We start from the raw sequence: 22,169 nt of genomic DNA, 5'->3' as shown, positions 1-22,169 counted from the left end.
GCAAAGCTTATTTAATCCTACATCCTACATTTACTCCTAAAGTTGGTGAGAAATACTGTTGTATTCAAGAAATAACTCATTGCAGAGCATGCAAATGAAACATATCTATTATTTAAAAGATAAACATTTTGAAACACTACATTCTATTAATCAGCTCACTCCTCTTTATTTACTTATACAGTCAAACTTGTCTATAGCGGCCACTAGAGGGAGTCTGCAAAAGTGGCCGCTATAGACAGGTGGCCTCTATAGACAGGTTGGCGTCCAGTTTGAATGTTGACCAGTAGAGGAAAAAAAAGGGGGAAAAAAATAATAATGTTGACCAGTAGAGGGCACTGCGGACTGCGAATAAAAGTTGTACAGCACTACAAGGCTTGTTATTATCATGGTTCATGGTTCATGGTTTTAATTCATCCTGAACATGCATATGAGTCAAACAGTAGCACATCACATAGTACAATTCACAATTTTGCATGTCCAAAAAGGAGTAGGAAGAAGCAAAGCTTATTTAATCCTACCCCTCATCAGTTTCACATCAGTTGCAATACATTTATTCATCTCTTGTTCTTCCAAGTGTACTTTGTAGGTCTACATGACAATGTAGTGCAATCATAGCCAAGGTTTTTACTTACTAAAAGGAAGCTAGAGGCTTAATAGTAACTGATAGAATATATCCACGACCCACAGAACAAAGCTGTGCTAGTAATGTCTTACGCTTGTTTTTATATTTTACTTTTTATACGGCAGTGTCATTATAGCTTTAGTTCATCAGGAAGTGACGGTGGGCGTCCCGAGCAGGAGAGCTAGGCTCAGTGCTAGCTGTGAGTTTCGAGAGAGTTGGGAAGTGTGTTTATGTTGGCGTGGATGTAAAGTCCTGCAGTGTTCTCCGCTGTTAATAAAGCCATTAAAGTGCATCGGCGACGTGAGTCTCTCCTTCCCCACAACAAGCAGCATTACAGTATTGACCAGTGCACACCAGGAAATAAACGGTGTCATTTCTTACAGGCATTGGCTGGACAGCTATGTAGTGGGGCTTGTTTAACCTTTGCCTTGTGGGCAAGCAGGAAGGAGAGATGATGCTGAGAGATGTGTGTGTGTTCTGAGCTGTTGTCTGGTGGCCGCGTTCAATAAATAAAGTTGGAGAAGTTTCCTTCTTTGCTTCGGAGCTGAATAACACTGACAAGTTAACAGACTAGTAGCGAACGGAAAAGAAGACGACTTTGTTTGTGTCGAATACAGAAGATGAGGACTTTGATGGATTTGTGGATGAGGATTGATCAAAAATAACGTGAGTACATTCTAAAATACTTCAATTAAGTACAACCGAACTCAGTTTTGCTCCCGCTGCCGCATGCATGCTAGCGTATGTTTTTTTTTTAATTGTAGCGTCGCTGGGAGCACGTCCTGTTCCCAGCCTACTTTGCGGTAATGTTTTGGTGCAAATGCTCTTAAAGTTACATGTTTGACCAGGAAATAGCAAGCTCAAAAGAAGACGGCTTTTTTATGTGGAACAACTGACAGTTTGTGTGGATCTTGTGAATGATTGTGACTGAGCTAGGACTCAGTAATTAAAGTCTACACACGACGGCTTCATTGATTGAAAAACGAAACTTTTTCGTGCATGAACCTTCTACTTGAGTTGGTAATTTGGCCGCTATATGCAGTCAGATATTGACCAAGGGAGACAAAATGGGTGGCCGCTGGCCGCGTTAGACAGGTGACTGCTATACACAGGGTCTACAACATGTAAATTTGCTGTAGGGGATTTTTCAGTGGCACGGCACGTGGCCGTTCTGTAAAGGTGGCCGCTAAGACATGTTTGACTGTATGATTATCCATCGTAAGAAATAAACACTTAGACAGCAGTGGTGCTCAAAAGTACCAAAATATCTTTACTGAGTAATGTCCATGCTTAAAATCAATCTGTAAATTTTTTGTGGAGTTTGCATGGTCTCCCCATGCTCTTCAGCTTCCTTCCACATTCCAAAACTACACATGCTCCGTTATTGAAGTGAGTGTGAATGGTTGTTTGTGTATATGTGCTTTGGGATTGGCTGGCGACCATTCCTCTTGCCCTAGGACAGCTGGAATAACCTCCAACCGCCCGTTGGTTGGGGACCCCTGCCTTACAGCATGCTTGGGGATATGATGTGCTCTTTTACATATTTGAAAATACTGTACGACTGCCTCTTTTATGGAATTGACTTCTTTATTCTATAATGTAAGATTAATGTCTGCATCAGCAAATGTAACCGTAGAATCGTATCGAATCAAATCGTGTCATTTGTAAACTGTATCGAATCATTCAGTTTTTTAAATATACTGTTTCTGAATCGCATCGTAACTCGTATGTCTAGACATGTGTTGAATCGTTTTCTGGAGTTCTTTAATGTTCTCCCTGGGTAATAGACATTCATCTGCCAATGTACGTGGCCTAGTGGTTAGCATGTTCAAGATTCAAGAGTTTTATTGTCATATGCATAGTAAAACAGGCAGTTATACTATGCAATGAAATTGTCATTCTGTTCATTGTTGGCCACACAGTCAGGAGATTGGAAGATCTGGGTTGGAATCTCCGTGTGGAGTTTGCATGTTAACCTTGTGCAGGTACTCCAGTTTCCTCCCACATTCCAATTGATGACTCTAAATTGTCCATAGTGTGAATGGTTGTTTGTCGATATGTGGCGACCAGTCCAAAGTCATGAATAACATCAAATTAAAAGCACAAAATGAATGCCGACCCACCATCCACCAGTTCCAGCCAAGTTTTTCCAGGGAGATGATGACATGGCTGTTTGACGTGTGTGGTAAAAGGCAGTGTGCTAGCATGAATTAACTTGAGACAAATGTGCACATTAGCACTCAATAAGTCATCAAAACTTACCTTTATGCATTCCCACATAATATCAGCATTTGACACCAAATGTGATGAAAGAAAAATCGTAAAAAAATACAGTAGTAGTCTATCTGTGCGGCATATGAGATAAAGTTAGCACACGAACAATGGACATGCGTCAAGTGAGACGAATGTAACAGAGACAATCCGGCCACTTTTCAAAATAAAACATAAAAAAATGAAATAATGGAAATTATTTTTTCTTTCTGTGTGGCCCGGTACCAAATGACCCACGGCCCGGGGTTGGGGACCACTGCTATAAGGCATTTGTGTAGTCATGTGACCAGTTACAGCATTTTCAAGAAGACTCTGAGAGAGCCAGACAACTACTTCAAAGGTCAGTATGTCTTTTTGAAAATGCTGGTATTTGGACCTTTTCACTCCATGGTGTTTGTGATGGCTTAAAATCTTGTGTCCTTCTGGATAACACGAATAAATATGGTGGTTGTATTATCAAACGTTGCCTTTTCCACGTGAAATCTATCATTGATCTGATTAAGAATGGGATATGTTTTAGCTGGCTACATCGTTGTTTTAGCCACTTTTTGACAGGAAAATCGTATTTGTTTGGTCTTTCTTGGATAACTGTTTTTTTCTAGTAACATTACTTTATTACTATATATATATATATATATATATATATATATATATATATATATATATATGTGTGTGTGTGTGTGTTTTTTTTATACTGTACTGTATACGTTTTTTGTTGTAAAAAAAATATTCTCCTATTACGGATTTTGTTGTTGTTTTTTGTAACCTTTAGTGTGGTCTTCATACTCCTGATGTACAGTTGAAATGTGATTTGAAATGTTATTTCCAAAAGCTGCCACTGTAAAAAGCTGTTTACTGTATCCCCATAATCTCATCTGTGCTCATGAATAATTCAAGCTATCTTTTATCAGCATCTTTCAATAAAGAGGAGGACAGGAAACAGTCGTCAAGCACGGAGGCTTGTGTCAGACGACGGCACTGTTACTACTTTAGCGCAATTAAATTACACCTGATCATGCAGAAAAGAAGACAATAAGAGGTTTGAGCTTATTAAATGGATACATATCCCATCTCTGTGGTCGGTGACAATACATCACTGAATTTAATTCTCTCATAGACGTCTAATGTATTCCGTCATCTTCTGATTCTAAAGGACATTGCATCTCATTGCTTGTCACTTGTCTGCTAAAATTCCTAAAGGTACAATTAGCATTTTGTTTGACAAAATGTTGAAAGGTTCATAGATTGATATTTGCAGACAAAAAAAATGTAGGAAGGCTGTTTTTCCCTCTCTTCTTTCCTTCTCCAAATGCAAATTCTGACATTTATTAACTTTTATTGCAGATACTGTGTTTATGGATTGTAAAAGCGGGCATAGATTTAATGTGAATGAGGCAAAATGACAATGTTTAAACAGAATCCGTGTGGCAAAGCAGCCAGTATGTAATTTAGTGTTGTGTGGCCATGAAAATGTTTTATGGCTCGTGATTTACATCCTTGTGTGTGCACTGCGCCGTCTAATGAGCACAAGCAACATTTGCCACGCTGTTCTCCCTCATCCAGGAAATCACATTTATATCTCCTTTTCTTGACTTTTTTTTCAACCCCCTTTGTGAAATAGTATCAGCACTTTTCCCACCTTCAAAGTTCTTTTGTTACTACACCTCATAACAAGTCTAATTGTAGAGGAACTCTTGTTCAGTAAAGCTGTTTCATAAAACAAGAAACACATCACAGTGGAATCCCGTTTATGTCGACTTCGTTCGGACTGGCCGATTGAAACTTTGGGGTTGAACAAGTTTTTCCCTAAATTCCTTAAGGCTCTGGATATTATGGGACTGTCTTGGTTACCGTGTCTCTTAAACATTCCGTGTCAGTCGGGGACAGTACCTCTGGAATGGCAGACCGTGATGGGGGTACCCCTTTTTGGAACTACAGGGGGAAGCACACTCCCCAGCCTCCCCCCGGAGAGCTGGAGAGAAGGGTATGACCGTTAGTCGAACCTCAGGTACAGGAGGCCCTCCTTTGTGAAAGGTCATAGTCAGGGCATTTGACCGTGTCCCTCGCAGTGTCCTGTGGGGGGGTAGGTGGCACTCTACTATGTGGCATTCGGTCCATTCAGTACAACCGGAGCAGGATCCTAGTTCACATTGTTTGCTCTGTAGACCCTGTTCCCGGTGAACGCTGGCTTCCGCCAAGGATGACCATTGCTATCAATTTTACTTTGTTCTGTTTTGTCCTAATTTTTATGGACAGAATTTCAAGGTGCATCAGTCCAGAATGTACCCCGGACCTTGCCCAAAGCCAGCTGGGATAGGATCCAGTATACCCCCGTGACCCTAGTGAGGATAAGCTGTATAGAAAATAGATGGATGGAATTTGTCGGTGCAACCAAGGTGTTCAGGATGTCCAGTTTGTGGACCTTGGGCTCTCATCTCTCCTCTTTGCAGATGATGTGGTCCTGATGGCTTCATTAGGCTGTGACCTTCAGTTCGCAGCTGGGTGAAGCTTCTGGGATGAGACTCAACACCTCCAAATCTGAGGCTATGGTTCTTAGTTAGAAAAGGGTGGATTGCACTCTCCGGGCTGGGAGTGAGGTCTTGCCCCAGGTGGAGGAGTTCATGTATCCGTGGGTCTTCTTCACTAGTGAGGGAAGGTTGGAGCGTGAAGTTGACAGGTGGCTCAATGCAGAGTCTGCAGTAATGTGGTTGCTGTACCGGACCATCATGGTGAAGCGTGAGCTGAGCCAGAAGGCAAAACTTTCACTTTACCGGTCAATCTATGTTCCTGCCCTCACGTGTGGTCATGAGCTTTTGGTAGTCACCCAAAGAGCAAGATTGCGCGTACAAGCAGCCAAAATGAGTTTTCTCACTGTAGGGTAGCCCGGATTCACCCTAAACGCTTGCCATGGTCGTCGTCATCCAAGAGGAACTCAAAGGAGAGCCGCTGCTCCTTCACATCAAGAGGAAGCAGTCCGGATGCCTTCTGGATGCCTCCACGAAGAGATGTTCCGGGCCCCGCTGAGAAGAGGCCCCGTAGTAGACCTAAGACACGCTGGAGGGATTATGTCTCACAGCTGGCCTCGGAACGCCTCAAGGTCCTCCCGGGGGAACTGGAAACGATAACCGGAGACCGGGAAGTCTGGGCTTCATTCAACTCAACATTTTCTCAATATTTCTCGACTTTTTTACGACATTTGCAAAATAATTATGTAGCGTCTTTTCTCTTTAAAAAAACGGAATTGACAGGTATTTTTTTTTTCGTGAAGACGCAACATAAGTCAACGTAACTCATGCTGTTATGTGTGTTCTGGTACATTATGTGTTTTTGCCTTTTCTACGGTCTCAGAACAAAATAACTCTTATGCAGTCTCACACAATACAACCTTAAACCATCTGATTTTAGGTTGTTTTGTTTTTTTTTCTAATAAAAGCACAACATTGACGAGTTTACTTTTTTTTTGTCATGGTAAAACAACTGTTGGTATTGCTACTTTTTTCTGGTAATATTACCACTTTATACTTTTAGCAGTATGACTTGACTCTTGTTATCTGAAAACATACGTTAAACATTTATTGTGTGACTTTATAGGTTTTATTTCTTGTGAAAACACAACTTTAGGTTTGTAGTATTACAACATTGTTCTCGTAACATTGTTTTTTTTCTGCACCTTTTTTTCTAATTACCTTGTGGCACTGTATGCTTTTTCTTAAAATATTACAATTTTATTTGCGTATAAACACAACTTTATTGTCATACTATTACAACATTTGCGTTGCTGTTCTCTCTCATCCAGGAAACTCCATTCACTGCACATCTTTTTCTTAAGCGTTTTTTTCTTCTACCCTTGTGAAATAATGTCAGCACTTTCCCACCTTCAAAGTCCTTTTGTTACCATGTCTATTAACGATCCTAATTGTACAGGAACACTTGTTATGTAAAACCGTCAAAAAATACAGGAAACACATTATTTCCTTTTAGTGCAGATTAAAGGTGCAGGCTACAAATGCATTAATGAGGTTTTAAAGAAAAATGTGGCATGGAGTACACAATGTAGACTTGATTTTTTTCTCCCCCTTCATTCGCTAATGAAAAATACATCTTTCCACCCGCCTGTCTATTCATTAAGATGTTTGTTTTTAAAAAAAGCCATACAGTTGCCATCAATCTGATTAAACTAAAGCCATACATAACAGGCTGCTTGTTTCTTTTGGATCGGTCTTGCTAATTGAATAAGCTTTTGACTGGGAATGTTGTTCGTAGTCACAACAAAAGTTCGCCCGCACTGGCTATCTTAATTACGCTTTGTATTCCCAAACAGGCTTCAATTTCCTCTACAGGACAGTTTCTGTTAACTGCTACATTCTTTTTTTTTTAAGACCTATAGTGTCGATAATGAAAGCAATTAAAGTTTCCCTTTGTTTCCCCACCCAGCGTCCTGTTTGCGCAGCGTTTATTAAACATTTGCCAAACGGAATTGAGTCTGTCATCGATGAAGTTTTCAGAGACAATTACCTTTTTAGCACGGCAAACAGCGGACGTTTAGCCGTTAGATCCCAAGCTCAAATCCTCCAGCGCAGAAAGAGCTTTAAATACAATTTCACCATCGGAATTTCTCAATTAGCATTTTCTCCATTTAGATAAAACGCCTTGAGAGAGTGAGAGAGAGCTGCCTGCTCTAATCTGTTTAATGTCCGCGTAAACTATAATCTCCTGATTCTAAAAAAGAAAATCCCTTAAGGACATCATTCGCATGCACTCTTCATAAGAGAAGTTTTTGAAAGACACCATCGAGTGCGGCTTTTAAAGATGACGGGAATGTTATGCCTATCATGCCTTATCTCTTCCCGACTTGACTTGAACAAGACGCAGTAACTTCTGATGTTTTACTAATAATCTTTTTTTTTCGGAGGGATTTTGCACATCTGTCCTTAACTGACTGTCACAGAACTACCGTAATTTCCGGTGTTTAAGACGCACCCACTAAATTTAGAGAGAAAAACGTATATATAATGGCATATAATATAAAATGATATAAAATGGCATATTGTGGCACGTATGAGTCCACGAGGACCAGGTAGCTCTTTATTTAACAGGAGCCAATCATGAGCTATGACAAAACTCACAACAAGCTTGTTAACCCATCGGAAATCGCAGGAGGCCATTACTCAATATAATAGTCTGACCATGGCGGTGTCATCTAAGAAAGAACACTACGTAATACGCAAAAGGTACATAAGAAATATACAAGACAAGTACCAATACGAGTGTACAATAAAAAAACAACTATTTTAACTTCTTCCCATCATGCATTGCTTCCCATCAAAGCAGTTCATTCAGTTGCAGTGACGGTAATGACGCCTGTGTCCACCGGAGGGAGCACTGGCTCCCTCTACGGCCATTGCGGTCACTGCAACTGAATAAACTGCTTTGATGGGAAGCAATGCATGATGGGAAGAAGTTAAAATAGTTGTTTTTTTAATTGTACACTCGTATTGGTACTTGTCTTTTATATTTATCTGCCTTTCGCATATTAAGTTGCTGTGTGATGATTTTAGCATTCTTTTAGACAACACCGTGAGGCATACTGTTATATTGAGTAACGACCGCCTGTGATTTCCGATGGGTTGTTAAGCTCGTCGTGCGTTCACTTATAGCTCGTGATTGGCTCCTGCCAATGAAGGAGCTACCGTTGACTCGAGAGTGGCACAGTGTTTAAACGAGTAGTAGTTTGAAGTAAAGGAGACGTCAGAAGGTTAGAACATGGCCATAAATTAGCCGTGCTGCTGTATAGATTGCAGGGTTCCAAAGTTTAAGAAAAAGGTAGCAGCTTATACACCAGAATTTACGGTATGCTGGTTTGTTAATAGCTGGTTTGTTAATTTTGTCAGTCCGTTTCCGGCGTCGCTTCACTGGAGACTCCTTTAGTTTACATTCAAAGCTAACTTTTTAATGTTTATCTCACCCCTACACGATATCACAAAAGTGAGGACACCCCTCACATTTTGCACCATTTTTCTGTTCTCAAGGGACACTACATGTTGGAATTCATGTTTCCCCTCGATGAACCACAGCCCCCCAGTGCCGAGTTTCAGTGCACAGTAAATCTATACCGCTATACGAGCTGTATGGCGACTGAAACTTTGAGATGCCCCCCACCCCTATTTGAAATACAGTTGAGAACCTGTTCACATTTACTTATCTGTACAAACCCCTGTATGAGTTCCTGGCACCAGTATCTTTCAAATATGAATAACAATACTAATGGACTTGCAGATGTTGAAGAAATTTTGTAAATAGTCCCCCCCGCCTCTCATGCCCCACTGTTTCAGAAGCACTGTTCTGTCTCTCGACAAATATACTGTCATAAGATGCACGCTGAAATAATGTATGAGAGGTGTACTCACTTTGGTACTATAAACAAATCGGACGTCAATCAGCTTCCTTGAACAAATGATGCACCTTTCTGAGCTTTGATCTTTGCTCCCAAAGCCATCCTGCCACTCTTGCCTTGGCGTAGGGGAATATTCCCTTAAGAAAATCAGTTGAGAATGATGCTCCAAATGGTGATCAGGTTGTGTTTACATGTGCACCACTTCCGATGCTAAGTGGTTGGCGATTAGCTTGCACGAAAACTTTGATTTGTTGTGATCCCGGGAGTCCTAAGCAGATGAGTGTCATGGTGATTGGTTTCCATCATTGCCTGCCGGCCTGTAAAAAAAATAACAAACAAAAAAAACACTCTCATTCTCCTTGCTGAGAGTCACTCCACATTGATTAGCCTTCGGAAAATGGCTGATGCATGTGGCGTATATTTCTAACAAATGTTCTCTTTGCATTACAATTGAATTGTGATTGTTACGTTCAATCAATGGGGAAAGGTCACAGGATCGCCGTTGCCAGCTCTTTAATGGAGAAGTCGATGAGGATTCATTTTAATCACTGCGGCTGTGCCAGAGCGAGCATACCATAATTACCGCTGTTTATACAGCTTGGTGCGCTCGCAATTTAGACAAATCTTGCCTTTTCTCGCTTCTATTTGCAGCGATGTGACATGAAATCAAGTGCCACGCTACGCCGCCCATGACTGCTGTAATTGTGCTCTTCATTTTCACCTTTTTTTTTTTTTTTTTTTTTTTTGGTGAGAGGACACATTTACCAGAAAGTGGTTATTTGACATACTTTTGTGTGAGGGAGCGTGTTATTAGCGTGTGTTGTATGTAGCACTCGCCTCGAGTACTGGCTCCTTAAATTAGTCTTATTTACACAAACACACACTCGAAACCACGGCTTTTAAGTGGGGAAACACACTGCAAGTAAATGATCCACAAACACTCCTGGAGAAATCACACATGCGCCTAAAAAGTAGACACACACAGGACTTCATTTCCCAGAATTCCCTCTTCTATCACCTGTTTGACTTCCTTCATGGTCACATTTCTATCAATATTCTGCACAAAATGCAGCGTTTACAGTTAATAGTAAATTGTAAAATAATAATAACAAATAATTAAAATATACATGTACTTGACAATAATTAATAATATACGTATATTAATAAATAAATAATAGAATACAAATGAAATTACAATATTTTCATATAAAATAAACAACACAAACAAATAAATAAAAATCTCTCTCTATGTAAGCTATCTCTGTATGTGTGTGTAAAAATAAAAGTAATGATCATTATTGTGTTGTGATGCAATCATAGTGATCATTTTAGAAAGTGCTTTTATTCGGAATAAAGGCATTAAAAAGTGTTTTTTCCTCTACCATAACTGGTAATTAATTACATGCTGAAAACAGTAATTCAAATTTTTTATGATTTTTAATGATTTTTCAATTCAATTTAGACTGCTGTATGTACATATTTTTACATATTAAAAAATAATATAAAAATAAATAGCAAAATGCCACTCTTCCTACTATTGATGTACTACTTTTGAAAATGAGCAGTCTAATAATCCATCCATCCATCCATCCATTTCCTATGCCGCTTATCCTCACTAGGGTCGCGGGGGTATGCTGGAGCCTATCCCAGCTGACTTGGGGCGGAGTCCACCCTGGACTGGTGGCCAGCCAATCGCAGGGCACATATAGACAAACAACCATTCACACTCACATTCATACCTATGGACAATTTAGAGTCTCCAATGAAGCTAACATGCATGTTTTTGGAATGTGGGAGGAAACCGAAGTACCCGGAGAAAACCCACGCACGCACCCAGGTCTTGCCGATCTCCTGACTGCGTGGCCAACATGCTAACCACTCGGCCACCGTGCGGCCAGTCTAATAATATGTAATATCATTTTTATGACAATAAGTAGTTGCATTTTTTTATTCTTATGTTTAGTGAAGCCTTCACTGAGTATTCATTTCACAATACAGTATGTTTGTTATTGTGGTTCTACTTTGTATGCTGCATCATACTGAGAGTTGTTTCTAATAATTTGACCCACTTATGAAGCTTAACAAGGTAATTGGACTGTGCAGGTGTGCCTAATCAAGTGTCCAGTGTGTGTGTAAATCCTCTGCTTTTTAATAAAAGTGTCCAGTCTATAGTGTCCACTCTCCCCTTCGCCCCCGCCTGTTGTGGCATGTTTGTGTTGGACCGTGCGTGAGGATAGATAGGGTCAAGGTGGCGTGTGACCTTGAAGAAAACAAATATTCATGATCAATAGGCGCTTTATTCCAAGCATCTCAATGATCCCAAACTGCGTGGCCACTTGTCTCCCCCTCTTCCATCCCGGAGATTTATTCACAGGAGGCAAAAGGACGTTTGAAAAGAGTGCGGCGTATCGCTGCTGCTTTGAAATGTCATGTAATCATAGGTTGGAGGAGAGCTAAGTGATGCTGCAGATAGTGAAACATAACACAAAGTGAATATCCTTCTTTCTTGCAAGCTCTGTACACCCGCACAATTCAAGTTATTTATCTTTTTTTCCCTCTTTTTGTCATCAATTATATTGTGCTACACTTAACGTCTATAAGAGGATGATGCATGATTGCTCTAATTATTTCTTATTCACCGTGCTTTCTAAAGCATATCAATTTTGTTAATACCATGTAATTAAAACACGTCAGCGTGCTACAAGTTACCCGGGTCCGTATTAATGACTGTGAAAATGATTTTAATTAAATAGCCAATTATAGAAAAGTCCTAAGCATGAGAATTGACATTTAAATGAATTCCATTTAAATTGCTTTTCAACATTGTTTTATCAAAGCGTTACGGCCTGAATAAATTATCACAAGAAACAATATAGCGTGCCATTGATCATACGCGAGTCTGAGCCCCCCGTGTCCATACATTCTCTCACACTTTTCCCCACGCCATACATCATACGAGCTGATTACGTTTTGACAAAGTCATTTGTTTCGCGCAAACTATACACCACAACACGTTTAAAAAAAGTATTGTTTGCGTAAGTTCTCCATATGCATTCAGTCCAGCAACATTTTCTGTAAAAAGAAGCACGTTTTGCTTTGTCCTTGTCAGTGACGGCAAACAGGGTGAAAAGGGTTAAGTGTGACGGTAACCATGCAAGTACATGTGGAATTTCCCACAGGAGGCTTGCTGCTTAGTGCAATAACATCTCATTTAAGGATGAACTCACAAGTGTGTTTTGCTTCTTCTTTGGCTTTTTTAGGCCACCCCAAAAGGGTGCCAGTGAGGGCAAAGTGTGACAATAACCACAGAACTAGAAATGGAATTGACTGTATCATCGGAAAGAGTCTGGATGCACAGTACAATAACCTCTGACCTAAAGGGTGTAACTTCCCGAGTGGTTTGCTTTTTCTTTGGCTTGTTGTCTGTTGTGTTTTGTGTGTGATTTCACCACAGAAGAAGAGGGGAAAGGTGTGACAATAGCCGTTGAACTGGAAATTGGATTTAGCACGACATGGGAAAGACTCTAGCTGCTCAGTACGATAACCTCTGATCTAAAGGATTAACTCAAGTATGCTTTTTCTTTAGCTTATTATTGAGTTGTGTGATGCCACCACATACACATGCAAATATTAGACCACCCTTTTTTCTTCAGTTTCTTGTTCGTTTTAATGCCTGATACAACTAAAGTTACCTTTGTTTGGACAAATATAACAATGACAACAAAAATAGTTAATTTTTTGGCAGTACAATGCTATAGCTATTCATGGAAGAACTTAAGTGATTTTGGTTACCAAGAAAACCATGGAAGTTGTTAGATATCAGCTCTTACATTAAACTCTTATGAGCTATATTTGTTATCATCATTATATTTGTCCAAACAAATGTACCTTTAGTTGTACCAGGCATTAAAAAGGATCAGTAAACTGAAGAAAGGGTGGTCTAATCATTGTTCGAGGAGAGTCGATCTTCCAGATCTCCTGACTGTGTGGCCAACATGCTAACCACAGTGCGGCACGAGCGATACAGTTCATTAAATAAAAATGGAATACACAGGCTACTTGCACAAAGTAGATGGCATATTTTTGCATTGAAATTAATTGATTGTTAATGTGTATTATTGTTTATATTTTTAATGCAATTAAGGCGAAATGGAGTGCAGTGCTATGCTCAACCAGCAGAGGCACTGTTCCAGCTAGTGTAAATTTGATATTTAAAAAAATAGACGCCCTCAAAAAAATCCCCTGAGTAAATATCGCATTACTTTTGAGTAACTTATTTTTAAGAAAAACAAAAAAAACATGTTTCTTAAAAAGAATGCTTGTGCAGTTAATCAAGGTTTTACAGTGAGGACAGTACCACCCTGGAATATATCACTTTCATTTACACCACAATATTACCTACTGGAAATATCATTTTTTCTAAATTCAAACAAACCCTGGAACAGATTTTTTTGTGCATTTTTCTTTGCGTGCTTCACCTCATACAAGCAAGCAGCAATAACTTATTTTTCCTCTGCTGTGTTATCATAAGTGGGGTCACACGTGTGCAGCCCACCCACTTTGTTGAAAGACACCAACGTCTGAAACATCCCGTTGTTTAATACCTACTTAGCTTCCCCACGCTCATACATTATGCCACATGATTCTCATAAAGTCCTATATAGCTATATATTCCTTCCCCCCCCCCCCCGACCAATACGAGCAGTGTTTGGCAGTTAACCCGTGCAAAAAATACTCTGCAAAAACTGTTGTGACATTCATTGTACATAATGAAATCTTAATATGGTGCATATTTAAGTGAAAGGTTACCAACATAAAGGGCAAATGGATTGCCGGCTCAATGAATTTTAAGCAGCTATTGATTTTTACACTACAGGCTGCCTCTTTTCTTGAATGATAATTTTAAAATGACACGCGCCATATCCTGAAAGCCGCTTCCGCACAACACGTGTATCAGAACATCACTGTTCTTATGTTCTGTTCTTTTTTCCTTCTTTCTTCCTTCTTTTGTTTTGTCTTTAATATTGCAACTTTATGCTATTTTTTTCCTCTTAATATTATGTGTTTACTGTCTGTACTTCTTACTGTCTTCTTGTAAAATTTATGGTCTTTTTTTTTGTACTTTTTTTGTAATTGTATTTTTAGAATGTGCCGAGAGTCAATAAACAGAAACATACTGTATATGGCCCCCAGGTCGCACTTTGGACATCTCCGATTTAAAAAAAAAAAACATATTTCGCATTGCAGACGAAATTTCGTCTGCAGATAGATATTAAAGTGTATTAACATCTTATATACCTTTTATCTTGTCCTGAAGCTCCGATCCATGAGTTTGAAAAGCTTCAAGTTGTACTTAACTTTCCAAGCACTCATTTCACCTGATGTGGTCCAACACCCGATATAGATCCGATAGAAAATTGAAGATGAAGAAGCAATCTACCTAACGAACATGTATAGAATGAAAATACACCCGATATCATATGAAAAAACTGCATTTGTAAGGACGTCCCCACGGACTCCAAACGGAGCGCGCACACTCGGCGTCAATTTTTTTTGGTCTTAAATAGGTTTTCTATGCTCTAACTACGAAAATATTCCATTTCTAAATAAGGAATCCTACTTCATGGAAATTCACTTATCAGGGAACCAATTAACCGCGATAAATGAAGGATTACTTTAAGTTTGATCATTTTGTTTTTCTTCAGCGAAAAGGCATGATGTTGCTATTAAAATGTGAGTGTAATGTTAGCACTGTAGCTTAGATAGCTATGCTAGCGTTGCTAACGTTTGTGTGATATATGACATCTATTATGTTGAACGAGTGCAGAGTTAAAGTGTATAAAGTCGGAGACAGATTTGGACAAACACAGGTCATTAGCATCTCAGTCGGGCTTAATACACTCAAAATATAAATTTAACACTTTTATTTTTGACCTCATTTTTCATGAGCTGAATTCAAAGATCTAAAACGTGTTCTATGTAAACCAAAGGACGATCTCTCTCAAATTGTCTGATGCTCATGAGACAGCATGGTTATTGCACGGGTGTGCCTTAGGCTGGCCACAATAAAAGGCCACTCTAAAATGAGTAATTTAACTGTACTGGGGATGTCCCGCAGGGGCCCGAAAACCAGTCAGTATTTACTGTGACCACCATTTGCCTCAAATATTGTACACACTGATCCAGAGCATCCCAAACATGCTCAATGGGTGACATGTCAGGGGGGTATGCTGGCCATGCAAGTACTGGGATGTTTTCAGCTTCCAGGAATTGTGTAGAGATCCTCGCAACATGGGGCCGTGACTTATCATGCTGCAACATGAGGTGATGCTTGTGGATGAGTGACACAACAATGGTTCTAAGGCTCTCGTCACAGTATCTCTGTTCATTCTAAATGCCATCAATACAATAAAATGCACCTGTGTCGTGGATGGCGAGGCCCATGGCGGCAGTGGGGTTATGGTATGGGCAGGTGCGTATGTTATGGACAACAAACACAGGTGCATTTTATTGATGGCATTCTGGAGATAGGCTGCTCTGGATTGGCGTGTACGGTATTTGAGGCAAATGGTGATCATACCTTTTACCGACTGGCTTTTGGAGCCCCCTGGACCATCCCCAATACAGTTAAAATTTTTAGAGTGGCCTTTTATTGTGGCCAACGTAAGGCACACCTGTGTATCTTGGTATGCCACACCTGTGAGGTAGATAGATTATGAATCATGAATGACGAAAGCTCACGAGCACAGATTTAGAAAGATTTGTGAACAATATTTGCGAGAGATAGAATAGAAAACATAGAAAACGGTTCAGATGTTTGAGTTCACAAAACAAACGTGTTGCGTTTATATTTTTGTTGAGTGTGAAAGCAACTTTAAACTGTCTGTTAATTGTCTCTTGCGTCCTGATTGCAAAACGTGCCTATTAACCTGCTCTCAACTCCCACCCAGAAGGCATTGTTCCCCAGCTCCGTCCCCACTTTATGACATCATCACGGGTTGACAATGTAGTTCTTTGCTAACTAACACAGTTAAAGTGCAAGTTCTACTATTGAGCAGCCTACCTTTGCAAAATGATATATGATAAAGAAGGTGAGAAACACTGCTCAATTTAAGAAATAACCTGTACGAAGTTGTCATCCGTGTGGCGCTCTCCCCCTCCTTTCTCACTGGTCCTCGCCAGCAAGTCTTTAATAAAGGTAGAATGTTAAATATTCATTTATCCCTTTCATTCCTCATTTATATTAATTTTGCATTTTTTTCTGTATGTAAAAGTATAATTGTTCTATACTAAAAGTGTTTGGTGTGAACATTTTTGACTTTCTCGAACGGATTGGATTTACGTTGTTTCCTATTGCTACTGTTTCCTTTTTCAGTTTTTGTACAATTTGGTCTTAGATGGACCCTAATAATGAAGATACCACTCTACAGTGGCAATCAGTGGCACATTTGAACAGAAAAACACATTGTACAAATACAAATATTTTAATTATCATTTTACCTGCAGAAAAAAGTGAAATTCATATAAATGACAAATGAAATAGATAAATAAAATACATTTTAAAAAAAGAGCACAGATTCCTCTTACACTCAGAAATACGCACTGTGCTTGAATGCCTCATCAGCTCAAGGCACAGTGCTTGAAAGGAAGACAGATGAGTCGTTCATTGTTCTCTGAAAAAGAACCACTCTCCATTCTTCACAGGGAGTCACCAACACGTGGGTGTTTTGTTGGGTTCTTGACTCGTTTGTTAGGTTCACTGTTTGGCCGAACAATAAACGAGAAATATTTGCGGCAATAATTTTTGTTGAAACCTTTGAAAACCGGGGTGTATGGAAACTGAGGTTCCACTGTAGATACAATATCAACAATGTGACAATAGGTACGACAAAAAGAATTGTGAAAACGGACAAATATGAATCTCATCAACCTAGTACTGACCTGATACTGATATTAGTCTTGATATTGATACTATCGATATTTGACTTGATCCGCCCACCCATAGTGAAAAGTTGCAGCTGTTGTGGCTCGTAAAAACCACAGTGGTGTGGTGGTTTGGTCTCAGTAGGAACATAGCACTACTAGATAAATATATACATTTTATTCATCTCCATAGGAAACACACAGTTCCAGCAGTGTGATAAAATATAGACACAGACGTGCGTATATAGAATACAGATACAATGGAAGACATGCATGCAGGAATAAAACTCAATAACTAAATAAAACTAAAATAACTCAACTAAATAAACATGCACATGCTTGAAAACAGAAGCATGCGTGCGTTGATTTTTGTAATGTATTGAAACGATGTGTTCTTCCAATGGCTGGCCCCCAACACTCCTCCTCTTTTTGCACTGTCCCCAAACTCCGCCCCTCCTGCACCGTGTGACAACAACAACTCATCCACAGAGCCGAGCTGCACTTTTCAGCTCATTTTCCTCCTGTCATTCCTCCTCCTATCTTTGATCATTGTCCTGCCCCCTCCCTTGTCCTCTACCCCCCATCAAACTCCACTCTCTCTTTTTGTGTGTGAGTGTGTGTGTGTGTGTGTGTGTGTGTCCCAACTTTTTCCACCACAACTTTATCTGAGGAGCTCACAAACTCCAAGTGGATTCTTTTTATTTGCAGGCAAGGCTGGCTGGCACACTTTGAACTTCTTCCGGCTCTTTTTCTCCCCTCCCTTCCCCGGTGTAAGGTGACCATGGCCGCCATCCCGGCTGCTCTCCTCCCGCCGACTGCCCTCGTCCCACCGCCGCCGCCACCTCCACCACCACCGGTGCAGATCTCCGCTCCCAGCAGCACCGCGTCCCCGCCGTCGGCCAACTCCTCGCCATCACCGCTCCCACCACCACAGCTTCCGCCACCACTATCGCAGCAGCAGACGCTCTTCCGATCCGAGCTGCTCGCCACCGGCAGCCCAAGCATCCCCGCGCCGGGCAAGCCCGTCTACTCCACGCCGTCGCCTGTGGAGAACATCCCGCAGAACAACGAGTGTAAGATGGTGGAGCTCCGCGGCGCAAAGGTGGCCTCGTTCACTGTGGACGGCTGCGAGCTCATCTGCCTGCCGCAGGCGTTCGACCTGTTCCTCAAGCACCTGGTGGGCGGCCTGCACACCGTCTACACTAAGCTCAAGCGACTGGAGATCACGCCGGTGGTGTGCAACGTGGAGCAGGTCCGCATCCTCCGGGGGCTCGGCGCCATCCAGCCCGGTGTCAACCGGTGCAAGCTCATCTCCAGGAAGGACTTCGAGACGCTCTACAACGACTGCACCAACGCCAGGTAAACGAGGGGGGTGGTGGGAGCCTGTGCGTAAAAGCGCAAGGAAAATGAGCGTGTGCTTGTATTTTCTGTCTTTTTAATCTCGTAGGTCATTTTAAATTGGTTTAAATGCTTGCGTAATTTGCGTTTTGAGCAAGCAAAGTAAAAAAAGAGAGTTAGAGAACTTTTTACTGCGCAAGATTGGACTTGGTTTCCCCCGCCTATCAAAAAAAACCCCGTATGGTTAAAAATCATCCATCCAGGCATGAAATAATTTTAAATATCCTCAGTTATGTTGCATTATTTTTATTTTATTTCATATTATCGACTTCCAGTCCAGTCTGTAGTAATGATTATAAATGCACATGCCAGGAATTATCATGAGAGATTTATGACGATCGATTCTGGCAAAAAATGAGATAAATAGTCACACACACACACACTCTCTCTCACTTTGAGAGAGTGAGGAATTAATACATCACTCCTTATTATCAATAATTTTGGAGCGCCATATGTTTTAATGCGGTGTGATTAAAAGCCTCGGATCGATATTTGATTAAAAGCCATGGGTGATTTGATGCATCTCATACACACACACACACGGACACACACACATGTCGGTCACACTCACCTGTCACTGTGATTGATTCCGTATTGATCATCACCCCCATCCTTTGCGTATCCACGGCAATGAGCTGGAAATGCAAATATGATGTGGACCCCTCTTCAAAAAGAGTTAATGGGCGTTAAAATGTGTCACATATACACATACTTTTCATGGCAAGGATAATTATTATTATTTTTATTCAACCCTATGTATTAGACATTGGTGTGCTATATAGTCTACATGAGCATAGCTTTTGCACCAGCTTCTCACCTGTGAACTTTAGCACCTATAAGCATCCATGACATAGTAATGCCTCTTCTTCTCAGTGGCCAGTTGTCTGTGTGTGTGCGTGTGCATGTGTGTGTGCATGTGTCGTTTTGGGAGGGCGGGCGGGGGGGGTTAAAGGATAATGCAGTGCCTCGCGTCGCTTTAATGATGCTAAAGTGCCGGCCTATTACGGGCACACGGACAGCACTGTAATTGTCTGTGAAAGCCGCCAGGTTCTGCCGGTGCTGGGCTCCAAATCAATCACTCAAGAGGCCCCCGGGCCGGCCTGCCTGTCTCCACGTCTCCATGCCCGTCCATCCCATTTGGAGAATTACATCACAGGAGACGCGAAAGACATCTGCTGGATAAAAGGCTTCTGTTGCTTACAATGATTTTATTTGCCTAGGATGTGTGTGTGTGTGTGTGTGTGTGTGTGTGTGTGTGTGTGTGTCGCTAACAAGACGGCCAGTTTGTGCAAACAGGTCGCTCGCGGTCAGATAGAAAAGTAATCGAGTGAGGCCTCTCCCATAGTTTAGCCCCCTGCAGCAGTTTGCTCCTCTTTCTTTATTCAACAATGAGGTGACTAATAGTGGTGGACAATGCGGTCACACTATTTCACATGCTGCCCTGATTGCACCTACCCTCACCAGCGTCACCACCGCCCTGTACCAACCCCCCCCCCCCCCCCCCCCCCTCGTCTATTGTGCCTAAAACAACACAACTCTCATATTTGTACGCTTATGTTGAAACACCCGCACTGTTATGTTTTTTTGGGGGAGAGGTTGCAAAACTGTCACAGTTTTTAGCGTTTGAGCAAGTTTGCCAATTCCTCTATTGCTGTTTGTTAGCAGGATTACTGTATGCTAATACTGATTTTTTTATTTATTTGAGGGGCGGTGCACAGTACAAGGAGGAAGCACCTATTTTGGTGCAGATTTATATTTGATACATTTTTAACATTTTTATGGCAATTTCTGCATAAATATTCGTAGTAAATCATGAAATTGAAGGCACCTCACACCTTGCCTCGATTTGTTGCATCGTGTCGGCCTACTTGAATAAATACATAAGCGCTGAACCTCACAAATACACTTCTATAATATTACGTTTTTGGATCATTTCTATATAAATGTATAATTCAGTTTTAACAAATAAATCAAGCTACCACAAGCTATTCCCCAATGAATCACCTAGTGTGTTGTCCCACTCAAATAACTGAACAAACACCGAACCTCAAATGGAGGCCTCCTTTTTCCCCTCAGGGAAGGAAAAAAAAATCGACAAAAAGTACAGCTTGAGACCACCATGTGTCGCTGTAGAACGTCTACATCACAACACATACCGCATGCACACCAGATATGGCATCTGTAAAGCTGGGCTTTGTGCAGACCTATATATCTTTTAAAGTTTGTATATATGACATTTTAAAGACTAGATTAATAAACTGCTCCACTTAATCACCCAGTGTGTCCCACTTAAATAAATAAACACTATGCTTTTCACAGTTAGTTGCCCCCCTCAATATACCAAATACAGGAAGTGAGCATATGTATAATTTTTAATGCCACATTTCTCAATTGAAGGTGGGCGCTTTCAATTTCTGTGGTCGGGTTGGGGGTGCCACTGCATGGTTTTTACACCCTGTGTGCCTTTTAGGGGTGTGCCCTCCCCAATACGCCGTGGTGTTTTTGTAATTATCGTTAATCTTTAGCAATATAGTCATTGTTGACCTATTCATTTTCTTAAGGGCTCTCATGCCAGATTAGCAGCGTTCCTTTTCCTCCTCCTCCTCTATCCCAGACATGTACATGCGCGCACACACACACACACACACACTCTCGCGCACACACCCACACGCACGCACGCACGCACACACAGAACCAGGTTCAGTAATCTCCCTTACATTATGGCCCCCTCTGTTCCAGCTACTTGTTTTCCTTTTCATTTTCCCCGCGGTGGGATGGAAAAAAAGGTTCTTATTGCTGTGTGACACTTGAACTCTCTGAAAGGTTATTATAACATGGGAGGTGAGCGGCGGGTGTGTGGGGGGGTGGCGGCCTAAAAGATATCTCATATCTTTCATTGGTCTGCTGTTGTGGAAGAAGGCAACATGATGCCGGGGCGCAGCAAATGCAGCAGTTAATTGACAATCATTGTCCCGCCATCCACCCACCACCGCCACCATGCTGAAGGTTAACCATCCTAGACAGTGTCATGTGACTGGAGAAAGGGTGGCGGTCCTTCTTAAATACATTTGCTCTTTTTTTTTTCTTTTTTTACGTCAAAGGGGTCGTCTTACCTCCGCCATCCTGCTGAAGGGAAAGCTAACCATCCCAGAGAGCATTATATGACCCAGGCGCATCCCGCCATCGCTGCCTTTCTTAAGGTTACAGGTTAAGACCCCCACTCACTCTGATCCTCTTTTTGGTTGAAGGGAGTTCGGCCCACCACCACCCTACAGGAGGTTAACCTCCCCCAGAGAGTGTCGTGCAACTGGGGGGTAAGGGGGGCACCCTTATATAAATTTGCTCTTCCTCTGAGCCTTTTTAAGATGAAGGAGGCCATCCTACAGAAGGTTAACAGCCCCAAACTTCGTTGTGCGACTGGGAAAACGGGGTGGCCCTTCTTAAATAGTTTGGCTCTTTGTCCCCACTCACTCTTTTAAGGCAAAGGGAGGCCATCCCACCACTGCCACCACCCCAGACAGCATCATGCAACTGAGGAAAGGGGACTGGACCTTCTTGGAC

The 22,169-nt window shown here is 41.3% G+C and overlaps 2 protein-coding genes across 5 annotated transcripts in view; both read left to right on the top strand.

Annotated features, from left to right (window-relative positions):
- The window catches only part of klf12b (Kruppel-like factor 12b), a 137,713-nt gene extending 119,714 nt beyond the window's left edge, over positions 1-17,999 (top strand). For both annotated transcript variants that reach the window (XM_054786881.1, XM_054786883.1), the window contains one exon: positions 17,919-17,999. The gene's annotated coding sequence lies outside the window, so the exon portion shown is untranslated. The remainder of the gene's footprint in view (positions 1-17,918) is intronic.
- The window catches only part of dachd (dachshund d), a 163,640-nt gene continuing 159,171 nt past the window's right edge, over positions 17,701-22,169 (top strand). The window contains exon 1 of one of the 3 annotated variants that reach the window (XM_054786879.1): positions 17,701-18,569. In XM_054786879.1, coding sequence (XP_054642854.1) covers positions 17,992-18,569 — 578 coding nt within the window. In that variant the 5' untranslated portion in view covers positions 17,701-17,991. The remainder of the gene's footprint in view (positions 18,570-22,169) is intronic. The other 2 variants (XM_054786877.1, XM_054786878.1) reach the window with 2 other exon arrangements.

This window comes from Dunckerocampus dactyliophorus, chromosome 9, assembly GCF_027744805.1.
Source record: "Dunckerocampus dactyliophorus isolate RoL2022-P2 chromosome 9, RoL_Ddac_1.1, whole genome shotgun sequence".
Lineage (NCBI taxonomy): Eukaryota > Metazoa > Chordata > Actinopteri > Syngnathiformes > Syngnathidae > Dunckerocampus > Dunckerocampus dactyliophorus.
This window is presented reverse-complemented; position numbering and strand designations above follow the sequence as displayed.